Raw genomic sequence first — 18,597 nt, forward strand, 5'->3', positions numbered from 1 at the left:
GATCCAGAGATAACCGTCAGGACCTCCCCTCCCAGCTGTCCCAGTCCTTAAGAGGAGCAGGGAGGGTGGGGAGGAACCTCAGGCCTCCACATACTCCAAGAGGAGCAGGGATGAACACTCTTTGTAACGGCTATCGTCATATTCTTCCTCCTCCTCGGACGAGGAGAGGAGAGAAGGATCGGAGGACCAATGTGCAGCGTGGTAATTTTCCATTAATTTAATTAACACAAAGACAAGACACTGACAAACAAATACAAAACAACAAACGACCGTGAAGCTACAAACGAAAGTGCAATACACAAGCTACTAACGTTAGACATAGACACTATACAAAATAACAAACGAACTAACCGTCACAGTGTGGCACAAACACTAACACAGGAACAATCACCCACAAAATCCCAACACAAAACAAGCCACCTATATTAGATTCTCAATCAGGGACAACGATTGACAGCTGCCTCTGATTGAGAACCATATCAGGCTGGACACAGAAACAGACAAACTAGACACAACATAGAATTCCCACCCAGCTCACGTCCTGACCAACACTAAACAAGCAAAACATACAAGAACTATGGTCAGGACGTGACACTCTTACACAATCCACAGGATGTCCCCAGGCACTGAAATTACTTTGAAGTTGATATGCAATTTGTCATGCTTGATACCTTTACTAATGAGTTTACTGATAATTTAGAGTTACTTTAGTAAGAATTTAAATAAATATGTTTCTTGTTCTTTAACACTTGAGTGTTGTAATACAATCACATAGAGTAGGCTAGTTATTGAGTATTTTGCAGAATGAAAGAAAGGTAGTAGAAGAGGTCAATAATATCTGGATATAGAAAGAGGTAAGGGGCAGCCCATTACTGCAGTGGAATACATCAGGGTCAAGAGTGTTTCTTGGTAGTCTTAAACAAATCTACTTTGAAACAAAAGCACACACTTAACACACAATTTTGAGTTTGCATCCCAATATTACACTTTTTATACATCATAGAAGACTGAAATATAACAACACTGTATGACATAGAAACACCAGACTTTCTGTGTTTTAATGTGTATTTATTAATTATGAATGATGAAATTATGAAAATGATGAATAACGTTCCAGCCATGAGACCACTAGAGAGCGCTTTTGATCATCTGACTGCAGGAAAGGCTACTTATACTACCGTATGTAACACAAGACCCAGAAGAGGGAGAGTCTCATGACTATCAGTGACTGGCTGTTATGTTATATATAATTATTTTATTTACCCTTTATTTAACTAGGCAAGTCAGTTAAGAACAAATTCTTATTTACCATGACGGCCTACTAAATGCTGGGGAGTAATAGAACATCAGCTTGGAATATCCATCAAATATGTGTCAGAAGAACACATGCTTTGCCTTTTACTTACTTCCAGGTTTCTTCTTCTGGTCAGGAGGACTATTGTATACTGTATTAAACTGATGATGCCAAACACCAGTATACAGCAGCCTCCTGTGGTGTGCATAGTGCATTGCAGTTTACCAATCTTCATTTTGGAGATTGAACAATCTTTTGGTGATTGTGTTGCTTTTTATCTGTATCTGTTTGTGCCAGTTAAATGCACGCCTTCATGACCGTCTCAAAGCCAATGCTAGGCCAACATTAAGAGTTGAGTCCGGAGTGTCTGATGTGACTTTTCCTGTTTTTCTGCATGTTTCAGCCTGCAAGAGAGAGTTATGCTCCCATCTCTCTCTGTCTGTTCTCTGTATGGTGTTGCCAAGCTGACTGTAATAGAATATAGTAGATACTGATCTGCTTGACTGTTCCATAACACACAGGGAGTGGTAGGCCACTGTGTGCTGAGGCAGAGTGTAACGTGTGGAAGCTGGGAGTCAGGAAGCAAGTACAGGGAGTGACTTTAATAATAATAACACAAGGAACAAAACCAGAAACACAAGTAGCGTACAGACATGAAACACTGAAACAGAAACAATAATGCCTGGGGAAGGAACCAAAGGGAGTGACAGATATAGGGGAGGTAATCAGGGAGGTGATGAAGTCCAGGTGAGTCTGATGAGGCGTTGGTGCACCTAACGATGGTGACAGGTGTGTGTAATGATGAGCAGACTGGCGACCTCGAACGCCAGAGAGGGAGTATACGTGACAAAATGGCATTTAATTCAAGAAACTTCATCCCATCCTCTTCATCCATAGAACTATTCTTCCAAACATGCTAGTGTGTACTCTTTTCACCCCTCTCTCAATCTGTGTTCAGCATCATTTGTATAGATTCAGAATCACTGGTATAGATTCAGCATCATTGGCATATATTCAGCATCATTGGTATATATTCAGCATTATTGGTATATATTCAGCATTATTGGTATATATTCAGCATCATTGGTATATATTCAGCATCATTGGTATAGATTCAGCATTATTGGTATATATTCAGCATCATTGGTATATATATTCAGCATCATTGGTATATATTCAGCATCACTGGTATATATTCAGCATCATTGGTATATATTCAGCATTATTGGTATATATTCAGCATCATTGGTATATATTCAGCATCATTGGTATATATTCAGCATTATTGGTATAGATTCAGCATCATTGGTATATATTCAGCATCATTGGTATATATTCAGCATTATTGGTATAGATTCAGCATCATTGGTATATATTCAGCATCATTGGTATAGATTCAGCATCATTGGTATATATTCAGCATCATTGGTATATATTCAGCATCATTTGTATATATTCAGCATCATTGGTCTATATTCAGCATTATTGGTATAGATTCAGCATCATTGGTATATATTCAGCATCATTGGTATATATTCAGCATTATTGGTATAGATTCAGCATCATTGGTATAGATTCAGCATCATTGGTATATATTCAGCATCATTGGTATAGATTCAGCATCATTGGTATAGATTTGCGTGAATGAGATCAGTGTGTTCTCAGTGTGTTAATGCGATAAGAAAAACATTCCAGGTGATCAATGTCTATTTTATCACGTTGAATTCAAAGATGAGAGGAGTCAAAGACATCAAGCCTAAACTCTAACCTCCTCTCTCCTCTCCCTCCCTCCCTCCCTCCATCCCTCCCACACACACACACACCTCCACTATAGGCTACACACACTCACAATTAGGCAGGCGTTATGTTCTCTATAAATTCTTTCTCTTTATAAAATCTTTCTCACAGCTCTTGCTCAGTAGATTCAGCATCAGTGGTATATATTCAGCAGTACGCTACTTCCCCTGTTCTGTTAGCTGCTCTCCTCTGTTCGGTAAGTAACCCTTTTTCACTTATTCTACTATTACTATTGGTGTCTTTGGTTTAACGGAGTAGGTTATCTAGTGTAATAAACAGGTCTCACACAACTGTAACAACTGTTTCCAAGTGTGACTAGCTACTGATCTGTCTCGTCCGGAAAACTTGTAGGCTATAATGTTCATTAGTCTGCACTTGATTTGATTCAAAAATCTGTTATTCTATGGTTTGTTGTGCAGGATGACGGGACATACTATTTACTGATTAAGACATAATGTAGTCTATCTATAGGAAAACCTTTGAACATTGAAGCAATGTTTTTGTTTTAGAACTCTATTAGACCTACAAACATATTTCTCAGCCGGTTCAAGTCATTATATAGGCGTTATTACTCACCAATTATAATCAGCCGGATTTCTTTACACGGAACTGTTGCAAAACCCTTTCCTCTCCTGTCACACCCCTCTCCATCCCCAAATCCCCACACTTTCACACTTATGATGATGTGTCACATGGTCAAGCTATGACAGAGGTTATTTAACCTTTATTTAACTAGGCAAGTCAGTTAGAACAAGTTTTTATTTACAATGACGGCCTACCCCAGGCCAAACCTGGTTAAAGGACAATCTACCCAGCTAGAGATGTTGGATGTTCCCAAAGAAAGGGGGAGGCACCAAAAGAAAGAGGACGGGTCAGAGGTAGAGGGAATGTGTAAAGGAGTGGAAGATGACAGCTTAAATGCCACTAAGTAACAGACTGTGCTTACAGAGACAAAGAAAGCCAACTCCCATCCTCCCTAAATGTGCATTGTTAATTAGTTAGCTTCAAAGGGATAGTTTGCTATTAGTCAGCATATTAGTGTGATCTATCAGGTATGAAGGGAAGACCCAGATGCAGACCACGTCGAATAAACAATAGTTTGATGTTGCAAACAGGGGCAGGCAAAAAACAGATCAAGGCAGGCAGGGGTCAGAAAACCAGAGGTGGGGCAACAGTACCGGACAGCAGGCAGGCTCAAGGTCAGGGTAAGGCAGAGATCGGTAATCCAGAGGGGGGCAGAGGTACAGATCGACAGGCAGGCTCAGGGACAGGTAGAGTGGTCAGGCAGGCTGGCTCAGAGTCAGGACAGGCAAGAGTCAAAACCAGGAGTGCGAGAAAAGAGAGTCTGGAAAAAGCAGGAGCTGAGACACAAAACGCTGGTTGACTTGAACAAACAAGACGAACTGGCAACAGATAAACAGAAAACACAGGTATAAATACACAGGGGATAAATGGGGAAGATGGGCGACACCTGGAGGGGGGTGGAGACAATCACAAAGGTGAAACAGATCAGAGTGTGACACCATCATGACACTCACTGTACTGAGCATGTATCAAATCAAATCAAATTTTAGTCACATGCGCCGAATACAACAGGTGTAGGTAGATCTTACAGTGAAATGTTTACTCACGAGCCCCTAACCAACAATGCAGTTTAAAAAATGTTTTGAATAAGAAATAAAAGTAACAAGTAGTTAAAGAGCAGCAGTAAAATAATAATAGCGAGACTATATACAGGGGGGTACCGGCACAGAGTCAATGTGCTGAGGCACCGGTTAGTCGAAGTAATATGTACATGTAGGTAAAGTTATTAAAGTGACTTTTGAGGAGCTGATGACCAATGCCAAATCTTTTCAGTCTCCTGAGGGGGAATAGGTTTTGTCGAGCCCTCTTCACGACTGTCTTGGAGTACTTGGACCATGTTAGTTTGTTGGTGATGTGGACACCAAGGAACTTGAAGCTCTCAACCTGCTCCATTGCAGCCCCGTCGATGAGAATGGGGGCGTGCTCAGTCCTCTTTTTCCTGTAGTCCACAATCATCTCCTTTGTCTTGATCACATTGAGGGAGAGGTTGTTGTCCTGGCACCACACGGCCAGGTCTCTGACCTCCTCCCTATAGGCTGTCTCGTTGTTGTCGGTGATCAGGCCTACCACTGTTGTGTCTTCGGCAAACTTAATGATGGTGTTGTAGTCGTACCTGGCCGTGCAGTCATGAGTGAACAGGGAGTACAGGAGGGGACTGAGCACGCACCCCTGAGGGGCCCTTGTGTTGAGAATCAGCGTGGTGGATGTGTTGTTACCTACCCTTACCACCTGGGGGCGGCCCGTCAGGAAGTCCAGGATCCAATTGCAGAAGGAGGTGTTTAGTCCCAGGATCCTTAGCTTATTGATGAGCTATGAGCTCACTATGGTGTTGAACGCTGAGCTGTAGTCAATGAACAGCATTCTCACATAGGTGTTCCTTTTGTCCAGGTGGAAAAGGGCAGTGTGGAGTGCAATTGAGATTGCATCATCTGTGGATCTGTTAGGGTGGTATGCAAATTGGAGTGGGTCTAGGTTTTCTGGGATGATGTTGTTGATGTGAGCCATGGCCAGCCTTTCAAAGCACTTCATGGCTACAGACGTGAGCGCTACGGGTCGGTAGTCATTTAGGCAGGTTACCTTAATGTTCTTGGGCACAAGGACTATGGTGGTCTGCTTAAAACATGTTGGTATTACAGACTCGGACAGGGAGAGGTTGAAAATGTCAGTGAAGACACTTGCCAGTTGGTCAGCGCACGCTCGCAGTACACGTTCTGGTAATCCATCTGGCCCGGCGGCCTTGTGAATGTTGACCTGTTTAAAGGTCTTACTCATCGGATACGGAGATCGTGATCACACAGTCGTCCGGAACATTTGGTGCTCTCATGCATGTTTCAGGGTTATTTGCCTCGAAGCGAGCATAGAAGTAGTTTAGCTCGTCTGGTAGGCTCGTGTCACCGTGCTTCCCTTTGTAGTCTGTAATGGTTTGCAAGCCCTGCCACATCCGGCGGGTGTCAGAGCCGGTGTAGTACGACTCGATCTTAGTCTTAATCTTTATCTGCCACTGTAATTTACATCCCCCTCCTCCCTCTGTCCCCTCCCATCTCCCCCTTCTCTCTCTCCCCTCCCATCTCCCCGCTCCCTCTCTCCCCTCCTCAGTGTATCCTTCTCTCTGCAGCCATGCCGTCTCAGTTGGAGAGATCCATGCAGTCCCTGATCACGGTGTTCCATCGCTATGCCGACAAGGACGGTGACTGTAACACACTGAGCAAAAAGGAGCTGAAAGAACTCATGCAGACAGAACTGGGCAGCTTCCTGAAGGTACCATAGATATCCCTCTCACTTTCTCTCTCTCTCTTTTCTATCCCTCTGTTTTTATCTCACTGTCCCTCAACACTTTCTCTGTCTTTCTCATCTCACGCTCTTTCCCTCTCATTCTGATTTCTCTCTCTCACTTTATTAGAATAAAGAGTATCCAAAGTAAATCTACCCCCCCTCTCCCCTCCCATCTCTCTCTTACTCACTCTCTTCATCTCCTCTATCTCTCAGTCCCAGAAGGACCCAGCCGCCATAGACACGATCATGAAGAATCTGGACCAGAATGGTGATGGGAAGGTGAACTTTGAGGAGTTTGTCTCTCTGGTGGTGGGCCTCTCCATCGCCTGTGAACAGATCTACCAGCTCTACACCCAGAAGGTTGCTGCCAAGAAATGAAGGAGGACAGGACAGGAGAAGCAGAGATGGATGCTTTTCTATGTGTCATTTTGTTTTTCTACACGTCAAATAAGTCATTTTATAAATAAGTATTACTGTTGTGAATAAACAGTGGCTTTCCCACTCTGTATCTCTGTTTGTCACATTTGTTTGACATGTGTCTGTCTGTTGTATTTGGCCTGTAATTTGTCCCGTAAGTGTAAGACAGAATAGACAGTACCAGTCACTTCTTAGTTCAGTATTGACACAACTACTTAGTAAACCTTGGCGCAAAGCCTTTCTAGATCCTATGCTAAAACTACTATAACTACCCACTGGGCACAAACTGGTTAAATCAACGTTGTTTCAATGTAATTTGTCAACCTATTGTGATGTGGAATCTAAGTGGAAAATACATTGGATTTGCAAAAAGTCATTGACGTAAACTGTTTTGAGGGTGAAATTCCAACCACAGGATTACACCATCATGTTAACCAAATTTCAACAGACAAATCTTATGTAAATATGTTGAATGTATTACTTTGAAACAACATCAGATCTTCAATGTAATATCCACTATTATCAGAACCAAGGTAAGACCCAGATGCAGACTGTCAAAGTAACAATGTTTATTGTAGCAACAGGGAAGGCAAAGACAGGTCAAGGCAGGCAGGGGTCGATAATCCAGCGTGGGGCAGAGGTAAAGGTCGGCAGGCAGACTCAGGGACAGGCAGGGAGGTCAGGCAGGCGGGCTCTGAGTCAGAACAGGCAAGGGTCAAAACCAGGAGGATGAGAAAAGAGAGGCTGGGAAAAGATAGGCGCTGATGGGACAACATGCTGGTAAACAAACAAGACGAACTGGCAACAAACAGACAGAGAACACAGGTATAAATACACAGGGGCTGATTGGGAAGATGGGAGAAACCTGGAGGGTGTTGGAGACAAGCACAAGGACAGGTTAAACAGATCAGGGCGTGACAACTATAAGAAAAAACAATATGGTGGGCAGCACGTCCTGGATGGAGCATTTAATTATCTACAGCTATCACTTTGGGTACCCATTCAGGGTTCTAACCAAGCCCTGCTGAGTTTGTCACTGACTATTACCAATGTACTATATTGAGCATGATTGTTGAGAAATCTCCACTAAATAGATTCACTGTTGCTATGTAAGTCATTCCAAGGGGTAGATTTAACAGAGCAAATTAAATGTAACCATACTTTATCAATGATGCTATTTGCTTATATAGAATTGGGAAGTCATCAACAGCTATTAAATTCAACAGCTTTTAAATTCAGCCCAGGATTCTACTAAAACTAGACCATACATACAGGCCTAGGGTTTCAAGCTTTGGTTGTTTTCAAATGGAGTCTACTTAATAATAAATATGTTCGATTCACGTCTCCATGTTAAGAAAAAATCCAAGTTAAAGAATAGGACTAAATCAAATCAAACTGTATTTAAAACACATTTCAAGTTTGATTTGATTTAGTCCTATTCTTTAACTTAGATTTTTGGTTGAAATGGAGACGTGAATCCAACATATCAATTATTAATTTGAAGATCAACTGGAACTCAGTGGCACAGATGGAACTATCCAAGCAGTAGATACAGTGCATTCGGAAACTATTCAGACCCCTTGACTTTTTCCACATTTTGTTATGTTACAGCCTTGTTCTAAAATTGATTAAATTGTTGTTGTTTTTTCATCATACATACTACATAACAAAGCAAAAACAGGTTTTTAGAAATATTTGCAAATGTATTAAAATACAAAAATGAAATATCACATTTACATAAGTATTCAGACCCTTTACTCAGTACTTTGTTGAAGAACCTTTGGCAGCGATTACACCCTTGTGTAACGGCAGTCTAAGTCGTCCTCCTCCTCAGACGAGGAGAGGCGAGAAGGATCAGAGGACTAATACGCAGCGTGGTAATTTTCCATAATGAATTTAATCAACACAAAACAATACACTATACAAAATAACAAAAGAACATACCGTTACAGTCCTAGCTGGTGCAGAACACAAACACAGAGACAGGAAATAACCACCCACAATCCCCAACACAAAACAAGCCACCTATATATGATTCTCAATCAGGGACAACGATTGACAGCTGTCTCTGATTGAGAACCATATTAGGCTGAACATAGAAACAGACGAACTAGACACACAACATAGAATTCCCACCCAGCTCACGTCCTGACCAACACTAAACAAGCAAAACACATAAGAACTCTGGTCAGGACGTTACACCCTTGAGTCTTCTTGGGTATGACACTACAAGGTTGGCAGACCTGTATTTTGGAAGTTTCTGCCATTATTCTCTGCAGATCCTCTCAAGCTCTGTCAGGATGGATGTTCGATCGGGTTCAAGTCCGGGCTCTGGCTAGGCCACTCAAGGACATTCAGAGACTTGTCCTGAGCCACTCCTGTGTTGTCTTGGCTGTGTGCTTAGGGTCGTTGTCCTGTTGGAAGGTGAACCATCGCCTCAGTCTGAGGTCCTGAGCTCTCTGGAGCAGGTTTTCATCAAGGATCTCTCTGTACTTTGCTCCGTTCATCTTTCCCTCAATCCTGACTAGTCTCCGCTGAAAGACATCCCCACAGCATGATCCTGCCACCACCATGCTTCACCGTAGGGATGGTGCCAAGTTTCCTCCAGAAGTGACGCTTTGCATTCAGGCCAAATAGTTCAATCTTGGTTTCATCAGACCAGAGAATCTTGTTTCTTATGGTCAGAGTCCTTTAGTTGCCTTTTGGCAAACTCCAAATGGGCTGTCATGTGCTTTTTACTGAGGAGTGGCTTCCGTCTGGCCACTCTACCATAAGGGCCTGATTGGTGGAGTGCTGCAGAGATGATTGTCCTTCTGGAAGATTCTCCGATCTACACAGAGGAACTGGAGCTCTGTCAGAGTGACCATCAGGTTCTTGGTCACCTCCCTGAACAAGGCCCTTCTCCCCCGATTTCTCAGTTTGGCAGGGCAGCCTAACTTCTTCCATTTAAGAATGATGGAGGCCACTGTGTTCTTGGGAACATTCAATGCTGCATACATTTTTTGGTACCCTTCCCCAGATCTGTGCCTCGACACAATCCTGTCTTGGAGCTCTACGGACAATTCCTTCGACCTCATGGCTTGGTTTTTGCTCTGACATACACTGTCAACTGTGGGACCTTATATAGACAGGTGTGTGCCTTTCCAAATCATGTATAATCAATTGAATTTATCCAATCAAATTGTAGAAACATTTCAAGGATGATCAATGGAAACAGTATGCACCTGAGCTCAATTTCAAGTCTCATAGAAAAGGGTCTGAAAATGTATGTATATAAGGTACCTGTTTTTTATGTTTAATAAATTAGCTAAAAAAATTTTTTTAAACAGTTTCGCTTTGTAATTATGGGGAATTGATGAGGAAATGTTTTCATTGTCACGGTTTTCTAAAGTTGAACCCAGAAGCAGACCAGGACAAGGAGAGTAAGACGAAGGTGAGTATTTATTTACAAGTTTGAATGTAGTGATAGAAAAATCCAAGTGACGGAGCGGGCAGCGGAGGTGAGTTGATGTGATTGAATAGGCAGATCCAAGGAAGTAACTGAAGTCACCGACGACCAGGTAGGGATGAGATGAGTGTTCCGGGTGAATGACTGTAGACAGAAAAAACGGAGGTGAGTTCAAGGCAAGCAAAACGTACAAAACAACAAAACAAACTCTATCAAACTGGAGGCTGATACACTGGCACAACATACTGTTCATGGCTAACGATCCGGCAGGGAATGGATGTCAGGTCAGTGCTTATGAAGTGGAGGGGTGATGATCAGGACCAGGTGTGCAGATAGCGGATTGGAAACAGGTGCGGTAATCAGAGATCTCCCAACCAGCTACGTCGCCCGGCAACCAGACAGGGTGCGTTCCAGGACACCGGAAAAAACACTCCAGGACAGAACACAGGCAAAAACATTCGTGACATTCATTTATTTTAGAATAAGCCTGTAACGTAACAAAATGTGGAAAAGGGAAGCGGTCTGAATACTTTCCAAATGCCCTGTAGATGTCCTTTAAATGTTATTATTTGGTTGCGTTGTCAACCATACACAATTCAATATTACTTTTGTAATACAGTAAATAGCCTAAAGTTAAGGCTTTCTTACAACCTAATGTATATAACTGCAATGTAACAGTATTTATTCAACTTGAGTATTGAGTAACATACACATCCATGTCCACATTTTGAGTTTACAGTAACAATAAATGTCTTATGTAATCATAGAGAGCATGCATGTTCAAGAGCACGCAAAGATCGCCAGAGTGTGGAGATCTTCACAATTGCTATAATAATCTGAGCAGAATCTCGAATGGCATTGATAATTTGCACCATGTACTTTAATGTAATCTCAACTGAAATCAGTTGGTTGTGCTGTTAGAATAGGCACAGTGATAACACATTACATTGTTGTATAAATAAACAAAATATCTGAAATTGTAATCCCATTTGAACTTTGCTGTGCTTTTAAATGGTTGAAAACACAATGATAACACATTTAGGTGACAACTAAACCAAAAAGATTTTCCAAATGAATTTGGTTGTGATTTTAGATTGTTGAAAGCATAGTGATAACACATTGGAAATTCAACTTCGTATGCAAACAGTGCAGTTATGCCGTCCGTAAGGCAATCAAACAGGCAAAATGTCAGTACAGAGACAAAATGGAGTCGCAATTCAACGGCTCAGACACAAGATGTATTTGGCAGGGACTCCAGACAATCACGGATTACAAAGGGATAACCAGCCACATTGCAGACACCGACGCCTTGCTCCCAGACAAGCTAAACAGCTTCTTCGCCTGCTTTGAGGATAACACAGTGCCACCATTGTTCCTGTACCCAAGAAAGCAAAGGTGACTGAATTAAATTACCATCACCCCATGGCACTCACTTCTGTCATCATGAAGTGCTTTGAGAGGCAAGTTAAGGATCATATCACCTGTTGTACTCGGAACGAGGAAGAGCTCGGTTTTGTTTGTTTGGAAAGTTTGTTGTTTAAAAGTATATTGGAAAGTTCTTGGTAGCTACCTAGCTTCTTATGTTTGATACCGCGACGCAGTTGGCATCAGTTGCTGGGACTGCTTGTATCTTTCCAGTGATCCTGCCGACCAAGAACGGGTCTGAGGAGCTATTTGGCGTCACAGCAAGCCTAGCTGCTAGCTAGCTGGACATCAAGGAAGCGAGGTGTTATTGATGGCAGCCCGCGATGCGGTTAGCCATTGTGGCTGGGACCGCGGATTGTCCCGGGTTTGTGGCTGTCTAGATAGATCCCTGCTGTTTGTTGTTTCAATTTTCCCCGTGACCTGCCCTGTCTGGAACTGCGAGAAGTAACAGCCTAACATACATGGCTAGCTACCATGACAAAGACCAAAGCTGGCGGGAGTATCGTTGAGGACAGTGCCAGTGGTGTCTCTCTATCACACGTGAAGGATCTTTTAAACGAACAAAAAGAGACCTATAAGCAGCTGTTACAACAACAAGTAAATAGTTTCAAGTGTTTTGTCCAAAATACTTGTGGATTCTACTAATAAAATAATTGATGACCTGACCAGAAGTCCAGGACCTGAAGAACAGTTTGCAGTTCTCCCAGGGTCAGCTCGATGAGTTGAAACAGGAGAACGGCAAGATAACAACAATCTATAAGTCATTGAGAGAGGACATCAGTTTTGTGTGTGAATCCATGATAACAATGACAGATAAATTAGACTATCTCGATGGACAATCAAGGCGAAACAACATGGATGTGGACGGAATTGCAGAATCTCCACATGAGACCTGGATGGAGTCTGAGGACAAAGTGAGGGAAATGATCTCTGAGAAATTGAAGATGGACCACAGGAAGATTGAGGTGGAGCGCGCCCACAGGATTGGAAAACCCACCACCGGCCCAGGTGATAGTGTTCAACACCATAGTACCCTCAAAGCTCATCACTAAGCTAAGGAACCTGGGACTAAACATCTCCCTCTGCAACTGGATCCTGGACTTCCTGACGGGTCACCCCCAGGTGGTGAGGGTAGGTAGAAACACATCTGCCACACTGATCCTCAACACTGGAGCTCCCCAGGGGTGCGTGCTCAGTCCCCTCCTGTACTCCCTGTTCACCCACGACTGCATGGCCAGGCACGAGTCCAACACCATCATTACGTTTGCAGACGACACAGTGGTAGGCCTGATCACCGACAACGACGAGACAGCCTATAGGGAGGAGGTCAGAGACCTGGCCGGGTGGTGCCAGAATAACAACCTATCCCTCAACGTAACCAAGACTAAGGAGATGATTGTGGACTACAGGAAAAGGAGCACCGAGCACATCCCCATTCTCATCGACTGGGCTGTAGTGGAGCAGGTTGAGAGCATCAAATTCCTTGGTGTCCACATCAACAACAAACTAGAATGGTCCAAACACACCAAGACAGTCGTGAAGAGAGCACGACAAAGCCTATTCCCCCTCAGGAAACTAAAAAGATTTGGCATGGTTCCTGAGATCCTCAAAAGGTTCTACAGCTGCAACATCGAGAGCATCCTGACCGGTTGCATCACTGCCTGGTACGGCAATTCCTCGGCCTCTGACCGCAAGGCACTTCAGATGATTGATTAATGGACTGCTGAATGTATATATTTTTCCTCTTGCTTTGTCTGCTCGTTTCAGTATTATGTCTGTCTCTGATAAGCTACCCAGGAAAGGGCTGAAAATAGCCCATATTAATATATGTAGCCTTAGAAATAAGGTTTATGAAATCAATAACTTGCTAACATCAGATAACATTCATATATTAGCCATTTCTGAGACTCACTTAGATAATTCATTTGATGATACATCAGTAGAAATACAAGGATATAAAAGGACAGAAGAGACAGAAATGCTTATGGGGGAGGTGTTGCTGTATATATTCAGAGCCATATCCCTGTAATGCTCACGTGTTATTGAAGTGTTGTGGTCGCAGGTTCACCTGGCACATCTGAAGCCTTTTCTTATGGGGTGTTGCTAGAGGCCATCAAGTGCTAACAGTCAGGATCTAAATAATGTGTGAAATGCTTGATAGTGTATGTGATGTAAACAGAGAGGTCTACTTTCTTGGGGACCTGAATATTGACTGGTTTTCATCAAGCTGTCCGCTCAAGAGGAAGCTTCTTACTGTAACCAGTGCCTGTAATCTGGTTCAGGTTATTAATCAACCTACCAGGGTGTTTACAAACACTACAGGAACAAGATCATCCACATGTATCAATCACATTTTTACTAATGCTGTAGAAATTTGTTCTAAAGCTATATCCGTACCCATTGGATGCAGTGATCCCAATATAGTGGCTATATCCAGGAAAGCCAAAGTTCCAACAGCTGGGCCTAAAATAGTGTATAAGAGATCATACAAAAGATTTTGCTGTGGCTCTTATGTGGATGATGTTAAAAATATTTGTTGGTCTGATGTGATTAATGAGGAGCATCCAGACGCTGCACTTGATGAATTTATGAAATTGCTTCTTCCAATTATTGATAAACATGTACCTGTTAACAAACTTACTGTTACAACTGTTAAGGCTCAAAGGATTGATGAGGAATTGAAAAACTGCATGGTTGAAAGAGATGGGGAAAAAGGAGTGGCTAATAAGTCTGGCTGTACATCTGACTGGCTTACTTACTGCAAATTGAGAAATTATGTGACTAATCTCAACAAAAAGAAGAAGAAACTTTACTATGATGCCAAGAAAAAAACTTTTGGAGTACTTTAAATTAAATTATGGGCAGAAAGACAAATTCAACTCCATCTTTCATCTAATAAAATGGCTTATTCATCACAAAACCATTTGATGTTGGCAATTATTTGAATGATTATTTAATTGGCAAAGTGGGCAAACTTAGGCAGGAAATGCCTACGACAAAGTGAGCAATTATATTCATGCATAAAAAAACAAATAATTGTAACGACTCTCGTGGGTTGAAGAGGGAGACCAAGGTGCATAAACTGAACACCGCAACAAAATAACAAAGTAGAAAACGAAAGCGAACAGTTCTGTCAGGCAACAAAACAGCTAAACAGAAAATAACTCCCCACAAAACCCAAACGGAAAATGACAACTTATATATGATCCCCAATCAGTGACAACGATATACAGCTGCCTCTGATTGGGAACCACACATGGCAAAAACAACAAAGAAATAGAAAACATAGAATCTCCCACCCGAGTCACACCCTGACCTAACCAAACATAGAGAATGAATAAGGATCTCTAAGGTCAGGGCGTGACAATAATGAAAGAAAAGCAGTGCAAGTTAGAATTTTGTAAAGTTAGTGTGGGAGAGGTGGAAAAATTATTGTTAACGATCAATACTGACAAACCTCCTGGCATTGACAACTTAGATGGAAAGCTACCGAGGATGGTGGCTGACTCTATAGCCACTCCTATCTGTCATATTTTTAATCTGAGCCTAGATTAAAGTCTTTGTCCTCAGGCCTGGAGGGAAGCCAAAGTAATTCCACTACACAAGAGTGGTAAAGCGGCCTTTACTGGTTCTAACAGCAGACCTATAAACTTGCTGCCAGCTCTTAGCAAACTGTTGGGAAAAATAGTGTTTGACCAAATACAATGCTATTTCTCTGTAAACAAATGAACAACAGACGTTCAGCATGCTTATAGAGAAGGGCACTCAACATGTACTGCACTGACACAAATGACTGATGATTAGTTGAAAGAAATTGACCCCCCCCCCAAGGTGCGGACTCCGGCAAACCGGAACTGATAGGGGAGGGTCCCGATGCGACACAGACCCTGCCCTGCTTTAGGCTCCCCCCACTTCGGTGGCGCCTCCGGTGCAGGGATCTATGCCGGGACCTCCGGACCGTAGATCATCGCCGGAGGCTCTGGACTGCAGAACGCCGGGGGCTCTGGACTGCAGATCGCCGCCGGAGGCTCGGGACTGCAGATCGCCGCCGGAGGCTCCGGACTGCGGACCGTCGCTGGGGGCTCCGGACTGAAGACCGTCGCTTGGAGGCTCTGGACCGCGGATCAACGCTGGAGGCTTTGTGCCATGGATTATCTCTGCAGGCTTCGTGCCATGGATCCTCGCTGCAGGCTCCGAGCCATGGATCATCACTGGAGGCTTTGTGCCATGTATCATCACTGGAGGCTTCGTGCCATGTATCATCACTGGAGGCTTCTTGCCATGGATCATCACTGGAGGCTTTGTACGTGGAGCCGGAACAGGTCTCACCAGGCTGAGGAGACGTACTGGAAGCCTGGTACGTGGAGCTGCCACAACGCATCCTGGCTGGATACCCACTTTAGCTCGATGAGTGTGGAGAGCTGGCACAGGACGCACTGGGCTATGACGGCGCACTGGAGGCAAAGTGCGTAGAGCCAGCACAGGACACACTGGACCGTGGAGGCGCACCGGAGGTCTGGAGCGCAGAGCTGGCACAACTCGTCCTGGCTGGATACCCCCTGTAGCCCGGCAAGTGCGGGGAGCTGGAACAGGCCGCACTGGGCTGTGCTGGCGAACCGGGGACACCGTTGGTAGAGCTGAAGCAAGGGTAACCTGGGCCGAAGAGACGCACCGGAGGCCAGGAACGCTGAGCCGGCACAATCGGTCCTGGCTGAATGCCCACTCTAGCACGGCCACTGCGGGGAGCTTGCACATAGCGCACCGGGCTGTGGATGCGCACTGAAGGAATGGTGTGCAAAACCGGATAGCACGGTGCTTGACCGGTCACTCGCTCCCCACGGTAAGCACGAGGAGTTGGCTCAGGTCTGAACCCTGACTCTGCCAATCCTCCCCGTGTGCCCCCTCCCCCCAAAAATTGGGGGCTGCCTCTCGATCTTGCCTCGTTGCTCCAACTCCTGGTAACGTCGCCGTTCCGCTTTTGCTGCTTCTTTCTCCTCCTTCGGACAGCGATACTCCCTGACCTGCGTCCAGGGTCCTTTTCCGTCCAGGATCTCCTCCCATGTCCACTCGTCCTTTTTACCACGCTGCTTGGTCCTTTGGTGGTGGGGAGTTCTGTAACGACTCTCGTGGGTTGAAGAAGGAGACCAAGGTGTAGCGTGGTAGGCTTTCATGATTTTTAATAAAACTGAACACCGCAACAAAATAACAAAGTAGAAAACGAAAGCGAACAGTTCTGTCAGGCAACAAAACAGCTAAACAGAAAATAACTCCCCACAAAACCCAAACGGAAAATCACAACTTATATATGATCCCCAATCAGTGACAACGATAGACAGCTGCCTCTGATTGGGAACCACACATGGCAAAAACAACAAAGAAATAGAAAACATAGAATCTCCCACCCGAGTCACACCCTGACCTAACCAAACATAGAAAATAAATAAGGATCTCTAAGGTCAGTGCGTGACAATAATGAAAGAAAAGCAGTGCAAGTTAGAATTTTGTAAAGTTAGTGTGGGAGAGGTGGAAAAATTATTGTTAACGATCAATACTGACAAACCTCCTGGCATTGACAACTTAGATGGAAAGCTACCGAGGATGATGGCTGACTCTATAGCCACTCCTATCTGTCATATTTTTAATCTGAGCCTAGATTAAAGTCTTTGTCCTCAGGCCTGGAGGGAAGCCAAAGTAATTCCACTACCCAAGAGTGGTAAAGCGGCCTTTACTGGTTCTAACAGCAGACCTATAAACTTGCTGCCAGCTCTTAGCAAACTGTTGGGAAAAATAGTGTTTGACCAAATACAATGCTATTTCTCTGTAAACAAATGATATTATTGACCATAACCTGTTGTTGAAAAAACTTAAGTGCTATGTCTTTTCAACCTCTGCCACATCATGAATTCAGAGCTATCTATCTAATAGAACTCAAAGGGTTTTCTTTAATGTAAGCATCTCTAATGTCAAACATGTAAAGTGTGGTGTACCGTAGGGCAGCTCTCTAGGCCCTCTACTCTTTTCTATTTTTACAAATGACCTGCCACTGGCATTAAACAAAGCATGTGTGTCCATGTATGCTAATGATTCAACCACATACGCATCAGCAACCACAGCTAATGAAGTCACTGAAACCCTTAACAAAGAGTTGCAGTCTGTTTTGGAATGGGTGGCCAGTAATAAACTGGTCCTGAACATCTCTAAAACTAAGAGCATTGTATTTGGTAGAAATCATTCCTTAAGTGCTAGATCTCAGCTGAATCTGATAATGAATGGTGTGGCTGTTGAACAAGTTGAGGAGACTAAATTACTTGGTGCTACCTTGGTGTAAACTGTCATGGTCAAAACATATAGATTCAATGGTTGTAAAGATGGGGAGAGGTCTAGCCGTAATAAAGAGATGCTCTGCTTTTTTGACACCACACTCCAAAAAGCAAGTTCTGCAGGCTCTGGTTTTGTCTAATCTTGATTATTGTCCAGTCTAATGGTTCAGTACGGCAAGGAAAGACCTAGTTAAGCTGTAGCTGGCCCAGAACAGAGTGACACGTTTTGCTCTTCATTGTAATCAGAGGGCTGATATAAATACTATGCATGCCAGTCTCTAAGAGTTGAGGAGAGACTGACTGCATCACTTCTTCTTTTTATAAGAAACATTAATGTGTTGAAAATCCCAAATTGTTTGCATAGTCAACTTACACACAGCTCTGACACACACACTTATCCCACCAGACATGCCACCAGGGGTCTTTTCATAGTTCCCAAATCCAGAACAAATTCAAGAAAGCGTACAGTATTATATAGAGCCCTTATTGCATGGAACTTCCTACCATCTCATATTGCTCAAATAAACAGCAAACCTGGT

General features: G+C 43.4%; 1 protein-coding gene across 1 annotated transcript; it reads left to right on the plus strand.

Annotated features, from left to right (window-relative positions):
* The first annotated feature begins 3,200 nt into the window (after positions 1–3,200).
* LOC120031267 (protein S100-A1-like) lies at positions 3,201–6,848 on the plus strand. Its single transcript, XM_038976944.1, has 3 exons — positions 3,201–3,287; positions 6,272–6,433; positions 6,662–6,848. Exons 2-3 carry the CDS (start codon positions 6,293–6,295, stop codon positions 6,824–6,826), a joined length of 306 nt encoding a protein of 101 aa, XP_038832872.1. The 5' UTR covers positions 3,201–3,287; positions 6,272–6,292; the 3' UTR covers positions 6,827–6,848.
* The last annotated feature ends 11,749 nt before the right edge of the window (positions 6,849–18,597 follow it).

Source organism: Salvelinus namaycush, chromosome 37 (genome assembly GCF_016432855.1).
Source record: "Salvelinus namaycush isolate Seneca chromosome 37, SaNama_1.0, whole genome shotgun sequence".
NCBI lineage: Eukaryota > Metazoa > Chordata > Actinopteri > Salmoniformes > Salmonidae > Salvelinus > Salvelinus namaycush.

Coding starts and splice junctions, on each gene's coding strand:
- LOC120031267 (XM_038976944.1), top strand. CDS start 6,293: ATGCCGTCTCAGTTGGAGAGATCCATGCAGTCCCTGATCACGGTGTTC. Junction 6,434..6,661: donor AACTGGGCAGCTTCCTGAAG/GTACCATAGATA, acceptor TCTATCTCTCAG/TCCCAGAAGGACCCAGCCGC.